The sequence below is a fragment of the Coregonus lavaretus genome (assembly GCF_964263955.1).
Source record: "Coregonus lavaretus genome assembly, chromosome: 11".
NCBI lineage: Eukaryota > Metazoa > Chordata > Actinopteri > Salmoniformes > Salmonidae > Coregonus > Coregonus lavaretus.
Genome location: NC_139998.1, coordinates 59,649,217 through 59,663,290, shown reverse-complemented (window position 1 = coordinate 59,663,290; position 14,074 = coordinate 59,649,217). Strand labels below are relative to the sequence as shown.

Genomic DNA, 14,074 nt, shown 5'->3' with positions numbered 1-14,074 from the left:
AACACTACAACGAAATCATATAACAACTCAATAGAAATGTTTTGATGAAACTGAATAAAAACTAGTAAATCAAGTCTGAAAACTAACTGAAACTAAATTGAATTTGAAATAAAAATCTAAAATCTAAACAACAACAGTGTCCTGACGAGTGAGCACATTGTCTATGCCTGGTGAAATCGCGCCTCATTAGCTCATTGTTAAGGATGTATCCAAATAAATGTCACTAGAAAACTTCTTAAACAAATGCAGCTACTGTTGTTCTTCTGGCTGCACTGTTTGACGTGACTGTGAGTTAGCCGTAGTTGGCTAGCTAACAAGCAAGGGATAAAAACGTTGCCAGCCAGTATGGCAATAGAACATTTAGAACGAACGACTCTCCATAGATACAGAACAAAAAGACTGAACGACTGGGTCGCGTCCATAGATACAGAACAAAAAGACTGAACGACTGGGTCGCATCTCTGGCAACCGAACCGATAGAACGAACGACCAGCCGGCTTGGGTAGCAACCCTAGATTTGTGTCAGGACTATATCTTGTGGAAGGATGAAATAGTGTGAATAAATGCATCAAAATAACATTTTTATGAAAATATGTCAGTCATTATTTTAAATATTTTGGTAACCCGTTGTATAAAAGTGATAATGCCCTCGAAGCCGGTGTTTGGAGGATAAATTGGCACGGTTTGCCGGCCTTCGTGCCAATATAATCCTCCAAACACCGGCTTCGAGAGCATTATCACTTAAATATGCGTCAGCCTACTAATTAAACAAATAGGCCCTAATTATATTTAAATATTAAAATAACATTTGCTAGCCTAGAATTTGTAGACCGTTTGTGCATCACCAGAATCACGTTCTCTCCCTGCTTTATCAGGGTTTGAACGATGTGCGTAATTCCAGTCCATATAATACAGTACAGTAATACATTTCACACTCAAAAATATGAACCTACTGGAGCTAGTTTCATTTGTTGACTCAAGAGAGCATATAGCTAGCTACATCTATGGGCTTTATATAGCTAGCTACATCTATGGGCTTTATATAGCTAGCTACATCTATGGGCTTTATATAGCTAGCTACATCTATGGGCTTTATATAGCTAGCTACATCTATGAGCTTTATATAGCTAGCTACATCTATGGGCTTTATATAGCTAGCTACATCTATGGGCTTTATATAGCTAGCTACATCTATGGGCTTTATATAGCTAGCTATATCTATGGGCTTTATATAGCTAGCTACATCTATGGGCTTTTATATAGCTAGCTACATCTATGGGCTTTATATAGCTATCTACATCTATGGGCTTTATATAGCTATCTACATCTATGGGCTTTATATAGCTAGCTACATCTATGGGCTTTATATAGCTATACATAGCTATCTACATCTATGGGCTTTATATAGCTAGCTACATCTATGGGCTTTATATAGCTAGCTACATCTATGGGCTTTATATAGCTAGCTACATCTATGGGCTTTATATAGCTAGCTACATCTATGGGCTTTATATAGCTAGCTACATCTATGGGCTTTATATAGCTAGCTACATCTATGGGCTTTATATAGCTAGCTACATCTATGGGCTTTATATAGCTAGCTACATCTATGGGCTTTATATAGCTAGCTACATCTATGGGCTTTATATAGCTAGCTACATCTATGGGCTTTTATATAGCTAGCTACATCTATGGGCATTATATAGCTAGCTACATCTATGGGCTTTTATGTTTTTCTATTGTGCGTAATATGTATTGGATAACTGCACAATCATTTGGGCTTTTTTGGGCTTGGGTTCATTAAATGTCTTTTAATGTAGGGCTCAAAACATGTCTTTAATGTATGACTCATCCGACTCAGCTAGCATCAGACTTGAATTTTCTATCAAAGCTCTAATTAAATCCAGACATAGGCCTGTTTACAAGCTTTATAATGCTTTAGTATGACACTTACGGTTTTTGCAGGAAATACCGGGTTACCCGGGAGAAAAGTCATTTATCCTCGAGATGGAACATTTCTAAAATACCGGGAAAATATTCAAACCTACTCCAGGCAGCCAGAGACGGTATCGGCAGCATCGACTTGCAAAAAACGTGCAACAGATTGTCTAGTGAAACACACACTTGGCCCTCTGATTGGACCAGCAAACTGTCAATCAACACAGGTCGGGTGAGCTAGTGCAGTGGTTCTCCAAGTGAGAAGGTTTTGGGGGGTCACCAGTGTGAAACTGAATGGGAAAAATACATATTTTTCATACATATTTTAATTAAGCAATAAGGCCCGATGGGGTGTGGTATATGGCCAATATACCACGGCTAAGGGCTGTTCTTATGCACGACACGTATATTGGCCATATACCACAAACCCCCGAGATGCCTTATTGCTATTGTAAACTGGTTACCAACGCAATTAGGGCAGTAAAAATAAATGTTTTGTCATACCCGTGGTATACGGTCTGATATACCACGGCTGTCAGCCAATCAGCATTCAGGGCTCGAACCACCCAGTTTATAATAGTCTACATATAATTTACCATTTGTATTTTATATATACTTTTGATCTGGTTATTGATGTCGGCCTACGGTATTATACCAAATGATTGTCTCAAAAACATCTAATCTGTGCTTCAGAACCAAAGAGTTGCACGTCTTGATTGTTGACCAATAACCAGTCATCAGCATTGGCGCGCAAAGGCAGGCGCTCAAAGGCAGGCGCTCAAAGGCAGGCGCTCAAAGGCAGGCGCTCAAGGGCAGGCGCTCAAAGGCAGGCGCTCAAGGGCAGGCGCTCAAGGGCAGGCGCTCAAGGGCAGGCGCTCAAAGGCAGGCGCGCAAAGGCAGGCGCTCAAAGGCAGGCGCTCAAGGGCAGGCGCTCAAGGGCAGGCGCTCAAGGGCAGGCGCTCAAGGGCAGGCGCTCAAAGGCAGGCGCTCAAAGGCAGGCGCTCAAAGGCAGGCGCTCAAAGGCAGGCGCTCAAAGGCAGGCGCTCATATCCAGAGATTAGTAACCAAAAAACACTTGCTTTATTTTCTCCACTTTTGCCTGTCAAAAGCAGAGTAGGTCCATGTTTAAATTATAAAATAGTTTAGAAATCTGTTATGACACAGTCATAACTGTCATAATATGTCATAACAGCTGAAATAACTTCTCATAACCTGTTATAGTATGGTCATAACACTGTCATGACGCATATATTTACACCTGTTGTGGCATATATTATTGCGTTCTTTTATGGCTGGTTATGACACCTACATAAGAGTGTGTCAAAACCCACATTTATTCAAATGTGGTTTTTTCCTGCCGATAAGTTTCCTTTCATTTTGCAAGTTTGTTTCTTAAATCCTTTGTTGTAATGAATTCTTTACCGTTATGTTTATTTTCATCATATTTTAAATAACTTGTAGAAAATACACTTTGACACTGTCATGAAGCATTATGACCATCCTGTGTCACTTTACTTGGACTAAGAAAATACACTTTATGACACTGTCATGAAGCATTATGACCATCCTGTGTCACTTTACTTGGACTAAGAAAATACACTTTATGACACTGTCATGAAGCATTATGACCACATTATCATATAAGGCAGATAGGCCTACCACCTACAGGCCCTGATGTCAGTCATCAGTCAGAAAGAGGGTGTCTTGTCCTGCTCCTGAAATCTGCTCCTGGATTCATCCCAGTCATCACCAACAGAGCATTGGGGTAAGGGCATGTCTGACATCAACGTGTGTGCAATTACAATGATCATTTAATATGGTAAATTTCAGAGTTATATAAGTTATATAAATACTGTTGACGTGTAGGCTATGGTGTAATGGAATGTTTTGCGGGTTTTGACACTGTTATGAAGGTGTCATAATCATCCTTAAAATAAAGCAATATATGTCACAACAGGTCTGAATATATGTCGTGACAGTGTTATGACCATGTTATGCCACCCAAACTAGGCCTGTGTCTAAAGATGGCTGTAACATCGCACTGCCTTCAATATTATGGAATGAAGATGTAACATTAATGACGTTAGATTAGATGGTGAATTAATTACAGTATTTGTGAGGGAGAAACGGGTTATCAGGTTCAGTCTGCGGACAGCCGGAGTGACAGCTCACGGTGCAGACAGACCATGCTTTCCTTTCAGACCGACCCTGTGACCTACGCTGCAAACAGGTAGGTACAGTGGGGGAAAAAAGTATTTAGTCAGCCACCAATTGTGCAAGTTCTCCCACTTAAAAAGATGAGAGAGGCCTGTAATTTTCATCATAGGTACACGTCAACTATGACAGACAAATTGAGAATTTTTTTTCCAGAAAATCACATTGTAGGATTTTTAATGAATTTATTTGCAAATTATGGTGGAAAATAAGTATTTGGTCACCTACAAACAAGCAAGATTTCTGGCTCTCACAGACCTGTAACTTCTTCTTTAAGAGGCTCCTCTGTCCTCCACTCGTTACCTGTATTAATGACACCTGTTTGAACTTGTTATCAGTATAAAAGACACCTGTAGACAACCTCAAACAGTCACACTCCAAACTCCACTATGGCCAAGACCAAAGAGCTGTCAAAGGACACCAGAAACAAAATTGTAGACCTGCACCAGGCTGGGAAGACTGAATCTGCAATAGGTAAGCAGCTTGGTTTGAAGAAATCAACTGTGGGAGCAATTATTAGGAAATGGAAGACATACAAGACCACTGATAATCTCCCTCGATCTGGGGCTCCACGCAAGATCTCACCCCGTGGGGTCAAAATTATCACAAGAACGGTGAGCAAAAATCCCAGAACCACACGGGGGGACCTAGTGAATGACCTGCAGAGAGCTGCGACCAAAGTAACAAAGCCTACCATCAGTAACACACTACGCCGCCAGGGACTAAAATACTGCAGTGCCAGACGTGTCCAGGCCCGTCTGAAGTTTGCTAGAGTGCATTTGGATGATCCAGAAGAGGATTGGGAGAATGTCATATGGTCAGATGAAACCAAAATAGAACTTTTTGGTAGAAACTCAACTCGTCGTGTTTGGAGGACAAAGAATGCTGAGTTGCATCCAAAGAACACCATACCTACTGTGAAGCATGGGGGTGGAAACATCATGCTTTGGGGCTGTTTTTCTGCAAAGGGACCAGGACGACTGATCCGTGTAAAGGAAAGAATGAATGGGACCATGTATCGTGAGATTTTGAGTGAAAACCTCCTTCCATCAGCAAGAGCATTGAAGATGAAACGTGGCTGGGTCTTTCAGCATGACAATGATCCCAAACACACCGCCCGGGCAACGAAGGAGTGGCTTCGTAAGAAGCATTTCAAGGTCCTGGAGTGGCCTAGCCAGTCTCCAGATCTCAACCCCATAGAAAATCTTTGGAGGGAGTTGAAAGTCCGTGTTGCCCAGCGACAGCCCCAAAACATAATTGCTCTAGAGGAGATCTGCATGGAGGAATGGGCCAAAATACCAGCAACAGTGTGTGAAAACCTTGTGAAGACTTACAGAAAACGTTTGACCTGTGTCATTGCCAACAAAGGGTATATAACAAAGTATTGAGAAACTTTTGTTATTGACCAAATACTTATTTTCCACCATAATTTGCAAATAAATTCATTAAAAATCCTACAATGTGATTTTCTGGATTTTTTTTCCTCATTTTGTGTACCTATGATGAAAATTACAGGCCTCTCTCATCTTTTTAAGTGGGAGAACTTGCACAATTGGTGGCTGACTAAATACTTTTTTCCCCCACTGTAGTAGGACATGTGATTCCGCTTGCTCTGGACTCCACAGAAGTGACATGATATCCCTAGTTGATATGGGTTGCTAACATGAATGACTTTCAGCTACAAATTCAGGTGTAAAGCGCAGTTTATTTCTGTATCTTGCGTTTTTTGAAAATGCATCAGTGTTTATGGCTGTAAGGACAGGCTACATTTGTGCAGCGATTGTGCGCGCGTGCGTGTCCGTGCGTGTCCGTGCGTGTGTGACCGTGCGTGTCCGTGCGTGTGTGCCCGTGCGTGTCCGTGCGTGTGTGCCCGTGCGTGTGTGACCGTGCGTGTCCGTGCGTGACCGTGCGTGTCCGTGCGTGTGTGTCCGTGCGTGACCGTGCGTGCCCGTGCGTGGGGGCGTCGCGAGCTTTGAGCCACTGCTTTTTGGGGGTTCTGATTTGCTGTACAGCTATTGGATCTAGTTTTAAGTTTTAATGTCACATGCACAGTGAAATGCCTTTCTTGCAAACTCAAAACCCAACAATGCAATAATCAATAACAATAATATAGAATCGGGTGCAGCGCAAACCTCAAATAAATAAATATGCATCTCCAAAAATAGTTTGATCAATAGGTGATCAAGAATATTAACTGTTTACTTTTGCAAGATCACAAGCAATGGGGCATCAAGCAACAATTACTAGCATGATGTAATATGTAATAATGAATTTTAACATCAAATTCAACATACAAGCTTCATAAGTAAATTATACCTTTCAAGCAATTTTGACATACCAAAAGCCCCATCTAATGATCTTTTGGTTTGCCAAAATTGCTTGAAATTGATAATGGCAATAATTAAAATGTGTTCTAGACAAAAGAATGAAAACGTCTGGCTGGTAGCCTCAAAAAACAGACAAAGATTTGTAATTGAACAAGTCATTGCATGTATAGATTATTTTTTTTACTTGACTTGTAACTTGACTGGCTCTTAGAATGCACGACGTGCCACTATTATTAGAGTCCCAAGCAAGTCTCAAGACACGACCCGTTCTACTTGGGACACGACCCGTTCTACTTGGGACTCGGTACGACCCGTTCTACTTGGGACTCGGTTTGAGACTCAGTTCTTGTGACTTGAGACTTGCTTGGGACTCGAATAATAGTGACTTGGTCCCACCTCTGGCTTTTAGTCCTAAAACACTTCATGGTTCATCAGGACTGAAACACTTCATGGTTCATCAGGACTGAAACACTTCGTGGTTCATCAGGACTGAAACACTTCGTGGTTCATCAGGACACTGAAACACTTCGTGGTTCATCAGGACACTGAAACACTTCATGGTTCATCAGGACACTGAAACACTTCATGGTTCATCAGGACACCGAAACACTTCGTGGTTCATCAGGACACCGAAACACTTCGTGGTTCATCAGGACTGAAACACTTCATGGTTCATCAGGACTGAAACACTTCGTGGTTCATCAGGACACTGAAACACTTCATGGTTCATCAGGACACTGAAACACTTCATGGTTCATCAGGACACTGAAACACTTCATGGTTCATCAGGACTGAAACACTTCGTGGTTCATCAGGACCGAAACACTTCATGGTTCATCAGGACACTGAAACACTTCATGGTTCATCAGGACACCGAAACACTTCATGGTTCATCAGGACACTGAAACACTTCATGGTTCATCAGGACACCGAAACACTTCATGGTTCATCAGGACACTGAAACACTTCATGGTTCATCAGGACTGAAACACTTCATGGTTCATCAGGACACTGAAACATCCCAAAACAGCAGGAGACCACAGTTATCTATGGGAATGTCCTTACATCCACATCTGTGTGTCTGTCTCTCTGTATGTCTCTGTGTTTAGTATTTTGTGTGTGTGTGTCTCTCTCTCTACAGGCTGTGATGGCTAGTGACTTTGCCCTACCGCGGTTCCGGAACCTTCAGAAGCTCCTGCTGGTCCATGGTCACTGGTGTTACTCCAGATTGGCCAACATGATCCTGTACTTCTTCTACAAGAACGCTGTGAGTCTCACTCACACACAAACAGCTAAAAGCATTGGGTGGCCTTGAATCACTAGTCGCTAAATCACACTTTTGCCAAACCCCAAAATGTTTTAAACAACGTTAAATCAAATCAAATTGTATTTGTCACATGCAGCGAATACAACGGGTGTAAACTTTACCGTGAAATGCTTACTTATGAGCTCCCCAAAGCCCCCCTAAAACTATTATTATAAAAAATGAAAATAGTCAAATGAGGAATAAAATACACAAGATTGAAGCTATGAAGTGTTCAAAATGTTCTGCTGCCACAGTCTGATAAATGTGGATTGTTGTACATCACTTTTACCCATCTTATGAGAGATTCTCAAAAAGTCCAGGCACTTCTAAACAGATTCTAGACATACTGTATCAAACGCTTTCTCAAAATCTGCTTTGAAGATTATACCTGGTTTCCCTACATTCTCATAGTTTTCAATTATTTCTAATAGTTGTCTGTTATCTCCGATATATCATCCTTTACAGAATCCCGTCTGATCGTGATGAATAATGTCCGGTAGGAGCAATACATTTAGACAATATTTTTGCATCACAACATTGAAGGGTCAGGGGCCTCCTCTTTGCTCCTGCTTCGGTAGGAGAGAGATCAGTCCCTCTGTCCGACAGTCTGCCATTTATAGACAGTATGAGTAATTAAAACATGATTTGTAATGGATCTTTCAGTAGTTCATAAAGTTTGATATATCTCTATTGGAATGCCATCGAGATCAGGGGTTTTCCCCATCTGAAAGGAATCAATTGCCAACCATAGTTCGTCATGTGTAATTAGGTCTTCACAATATTTTTTTTTGTGTCGCCTGATAGTTTAATATGATTTTTTTGGGAGAAGGATATCACAAAACTTGTCGTCAAGTGAGGTTGGAGGAACTTGACGAGAACATTTGTTTAAAATATTTTACTTTATCTCTGTTGGGGAGATGGATTTTTGCATCGTTTGTAACTACGTTTTATAGGTTATATTTGGTTGCATTTCTATACATGGTGCATTTTTTGTCGTTCTCAATCTAATTTGCTCTGTTTTTTAGATAAATGAAACCCGGTCTTTACTGAATAAGTTCCTCAAACTACTTTTGATTTACGTCTACATTATTCAATGGTTCTGTATTCCATTTATCTACATCATTGATGTCTAATGTTAGATTTTCTATTTCTGCTTTAAGTCTTTTCTCTGTTGACTGATACCGTTTTTGTTTTTGGGGATGAAAATTGTTTTGAATGGCCTCTAAGGGCACATTTAAAAGTATCCCATACAATATGTGGGTCCGCTGAACCTGTATTGTGCAAGAAAGTCTTATGAATTCCTTAGTTTTTGTTAAGAAAGTAGCATCAGTCTGTAACCCCTGGTTACATTTCCAATATCCCCGCCCTTGTGGAAAGCCTGTCATACTTGTAAGGAGGGATATAAGTTGATGGTCTGATCGCATTCGATCCTCAAGCCATACTTTTTTCACTTTTGGCGCCATTGAAAAGGATACCAGAAAAGAATCAATACAACTAGCTTGATTAAGCCTCCTCCAACTATACCTTACAAGATCCGGGTTTTTAAGCCTCCAAATATCTGTCAATTCCAACGTGTCCATAATATTCGTAATCTCTTTGAACGCAGGAGGGTGATAGATGAGAGTATGATTGCCTTAACGATCCATTGATGTACTTAAAACTGTATTGTAGGCCCCTACCATTATAAGAGTTATTTGTATCTTGGAGACTAATTAGATGTTTTCAAATAAGTTTGGATCGTCATTGGTCCATATAGATTTTTGAGCCATAACTGTTTATCATCAAGTCATATATTCAAGGTCAATCCATCTTCCTTGAGAATCTAGTTTAACGGATTGCACCTCAAGATCCTAATTGTTTTTGAATAAGATCATAACACCTTTTGAATTTCTTAACCCATGAGTGAAATAGATTTTACCATCCAATTCTTTTTCTCAGGCCACTTCATCAGAAGATATTGAGTGAGTTTCCTGAAGACAATAAATATGCTAATCTTTTCCTTTAGATCCTCTTCTTATGCCAAACCATTAGAATTATAGCTATACTTAATTCATCGAAACTTACCCAAACTGGTACATCCAGACCAAAGTGGCTTTGTTAAAAAATGATTATCCTCCAGTTAGCCCCCATATATTACATATCTAACATGCTTCATCAGAAACCAAAGCTCCTTGGGCAGTTCTATCTCTCAACGCAGAAAAAGCTTTTGATAGACTAGAATGGTCATATCTTTGGTCAGTTTTGGAACATATGGGTCTTGGCTCCAATTTCATTAATCTGATTAAAATATGATATGCCAATCCCTCAGCCATAGTAATAACAGGCAATAACTGCTCTGTTCTGTTCAGAATAACTAGAAGTAGCAGGCAAGGTGATCCCATCTCTCCTCTGCTATTTTTGTTTATGTAGCCCCTGGCCAAGGCAATTTAGACAAACAAAATAAATTACACCAATATCTCTCAATTGTACTGATCACGTCATCTCATTATACGCCGACGATATCTTACTTTATCTAGACAATGTATCTCAATCCCTCCCAAACGCTTTGAGGATCGTAGACAAATTTTGCTCCATCTCAAGTTATAAAATAAATCTAACCAAATCTTTCTGTACTGCCCCTCAAGAACCCGACAGAGGACCCCATCTCTATTTATGGAATCCCAATCGTTTCCCATTTCAAATATTTAGGAAAATATATATTTCCTTCTTTAGATAAAACCATTGCAAAAAAACATCAACAAAATGCTCAAATCAAATCAATCCGACCTCAGTAGATGGACTAACATCCCAGTCACTCTAACCAGCAGAATTTATATTGTGAAAATGTATATGCTTCCTATGTCTCCCCCTTCTGGCAATTGGGATTTGTGCGTTTTCAAAATATGTATGGAAAGGTAAAAGATCCCCGATTTAAATTAACACATTTACAGAGGGAAATACGTTGGAGGGCTATCCGTTCCAAACTTTAAATTGTATTTCCAGCACTAGCATTTCGCCCAATTATAAATAGGTTTAGACATGACTATTCTGCTCCCTGGCTGAGAATAGAGAGAGATATGGTGTCTCCCATTGCACTGGAAGAAGTGGTGTTCATTGATAAGTCTCTTAAACAACGTAAACTACGCTTTGGTCCTATTATTACTCACATAACATTTTAAAACTATGCAGCTGGGAAACGAAATGGCACGCCCAGATATTGAATAGTAATGCCTAATCGTACGTCGTACCTTTTCACATCACATCCGTACTTTTGTCGATATCATGGATAGTAATGGTTTGAGGACATTCTGACTATTTATTTATTTATCTCCAACGTAGGGCAGCTATGCTAGGAGTTCATGGAGTTCCATGGGAAACTCACCTGTCCAACCATCCAATGATGGAATTTATACAACAGATCATCTGGTCTCCCTAAAGGACTAAACTCAGTAATATTTAAACAACTATTGGAAACCGCAGACTCTAAGCTAGCCATTTTAAAAAGTATGGCCCACAGATCTACAGATCTAAATGTAACTGAATCATCCTTGAACTGGACCAGAATATGGAAAAATATGACCTTGGCATCCAGTAATCCGAACCATCAACTTATTCATTTCAAGTTTGTTCAGACTTTATCTAACACCCAATAAACTTTTTATAATGGAATTGGCCCCGACTTCCAAATGCTTACTGTGTCCCCCAAATCAGGTAGACACGTTCCTTAATATGATGTGGCAGTGCCCTGCAGTTAAATGCTTTTGGGACAAAGTTACAAAATTCATTTCAAAGAGCATGAATGTCAATATTCAATGCTCCCCAACCATTTATGTTACTTAATGATGATAGCGCTTGAATCTCTCAATCAGTCAGAGATGATTACTGCTGGCAGGCAGCACTGTTGCACATTTCTTTTTGGCTCTAAGATGGCGACCACCTCACTCTCCCAATTCACCAAGGGATACAGTTACTATTAGAAGTTCAAACATTAGAATTATTGACAGCGAGAATGAATGGTGCTCATCAAGGAACAATTGAAGCCTGGACAAATAAAGTATACTTGACTCTGTAAAGAACAAGCTCAGCTAAAGCCCCACACATACAGACCAATTATATCAAATGTTATTTGTCACATGCTTCGTAAGCAAAAGGACAGTGATTAACAGGCTTCCCAACAGAGAAAGAATATATAGAAATAATAGAAAAGTTGAACTTGTAGTAATAATAGATACACAATGAGTAAAGATAACTATATACAAGGGGTGCCTGTACCGATTCGATGTGCAGGGGTACAAGCTAATTCAGGTAGATGTGTACATATGTGATGAGTCAAAAAAGTTTGTGCAAAAAGGGTCAACGCAGATAGTCCGGGTAGCTATTTGGTTAACTATTTAACTAACTATTTAGCAGTTTTATGGCTTGGGGGTAGAAGCTGTTCCTCTGACACCGCCTGGTATAGAGGTCCTGGATGGCAGGGAGCTTTGCCCCAGTGATGTACTGGGCCGTACGCACTACCCTCTGTAGCACCTTGCGGTCAGGTGCCAAGCAGTTACATTTTACATTTACATTTACGTCATTTAGCAGACGCTCTTATCCAGAGCGACTTACAAATAGGTGCATTCACCTTATAGCCAGTGGGATAACCACTTTACAATGTTTTTTTTTTTTTTTTTTTTTTGTCAAGGGGGGGGTAGAAGGATTACTTTATCCTATCCCAGGTATTCCTTAAATAGGTGGGGTTTCAAATGTCTCCGGAAGGTGGTGAGTGACTCCGCTGTCCTGGCGTTGTGAGGGAGCTTGTTCCACCATTGGGGTGCCAGAGCAGCGAACAGTTTTGACTGGGCTGAGCGGGAACTGTGCTTCCGCAGAGGTAGGGGAGCCAGCAGGCCAGAGGTGGATGAACGCAGTGCCCTCGTTTGGGTGTAGGGACTGATCAGAGCCTGAAGGTACGGAGGTGCCATTCCCCTCACAGCTCCGTAAGCAAGCACCATGGTCTTGTAGCAGATGCGAGCTTCAACTGGAAGCCAGTGGAGTGTGCGGAGGAGCGGGGTGACGTGAGAGAACTTGGGAAGGTTGAACACCAGACGTGCTGCGGCATTCTGGATGAGTTGTAGGTGTTTAACTAATTGTAATTATTTTGCACTATAGCCTATTTATTGCCTTACCTCCATAACTTGCTACATTTGCACACACTGTATATATATGTATTTCTGTTGTATTTTTGACTTTGTTTTGTTTTACCCCATATGTAACTCTGTGTTGTTTTTATCGCGCTGCTTTGCTTTATCTTGGCCAGGTCGCAGTTGTAAATGAGAACTTGTTCTCAACTGGTTTACCTGGTTAAATAAAGGTGAAATAAAAAAATAAAAATTAATGGCACAGGCAGGGAGCTGCAGTAATCCAGACGGGAGATGACAAGTGCCTGGATTAGGACCTGTGCCGCTTCCTGTGTAAGGCAGGGTCGTACTCTCCGAATGTTGTAGAGCATGAACCTACAGGATCGGGTCACCGCCTTGATGTTAGCGGAGAACGACAGGGTGTTGTCCAGGGTCACGCCAAGGCTCTTCGCACTCTGGGAGGAGGACACAACGGAGTTGTCAACCGTGATGGCGAGATCATGGAACGGGCAGTCCTTCCCCGGGAGGAAGAGCAGCTCCGTCTTGCCGAGATTCAGCTTGAGGTGGTGATCCGTCATCCATACTGATATGTCTGCCAGACATGCAGAGATACGATTCGCCACCTGGTTATCAGAAGGGGGAAAGGAGAAGATTAGTTGTGTGTCGTCAGCGTAGCAATGATAGGAGAGGCCATGTGAGGATATGACAGAGCCAAGTGACTTGGTGTATAGCGAGAATAGGAGAGGGCCTAGAACTGAGCCCTGGGGGACACCAGTGGTGAGAGCACGTGGTGCGGAGACAGCTTCTCGCCACGCCACTTGGTAGGAGCGACCAGTCAGGTAGGACGCAATCCAAGAGTGAGCCGCGCCGGAGATGCCCAGCTCGGAGAGGGTGGAGAGGAGGATCTGATGGTTCACAGTATCAAAGGCAGCAGACAGGTCTAGAAGGACAAGAGCAGAGGAGTGAGAGTTAGCTTTAGCAGTGCGGAGAGCCTCTGTGACACAGAGAAGAGCAGTCTCAGTTGAATGACCAGTCTTGAAACCTGACTGGTTTGGATCAAGAAGGTCATTCTGAGAGAGATAGCAAGAGAGTTGGCTAAAGACGGCACGCTCAATCGTGAAAAGAAAGAAGGGATACTGGTCTGTAGTTGTTGACATCAGTGGGATCGAGTGTTGGTTTTTTGAGAAGGGGTG

The 14,074-nt window shown here is 41.4% G+C and overlaps 1 protein-coding gene across 1 annotated transcript in view; it reads left to right on the top strand.

Moving 5' to 3' along the window:
* Positions 1–14,074, top strand: part of atp10a (ATPase phospholipid transporting 10A) — a gene marked incomplete at its 3' end in the record, with an annotated part of 120,931 nt that overhangs the window by 82,629 nt on the left and 24,228 nt on the right. The window contains 1 exon segment of the mRNA XM_084172116.1: positions 7,523–7,746. Coding sequence (XP_084028242.1) covers positions 7,523–7,746 — 224 coding nt within the window.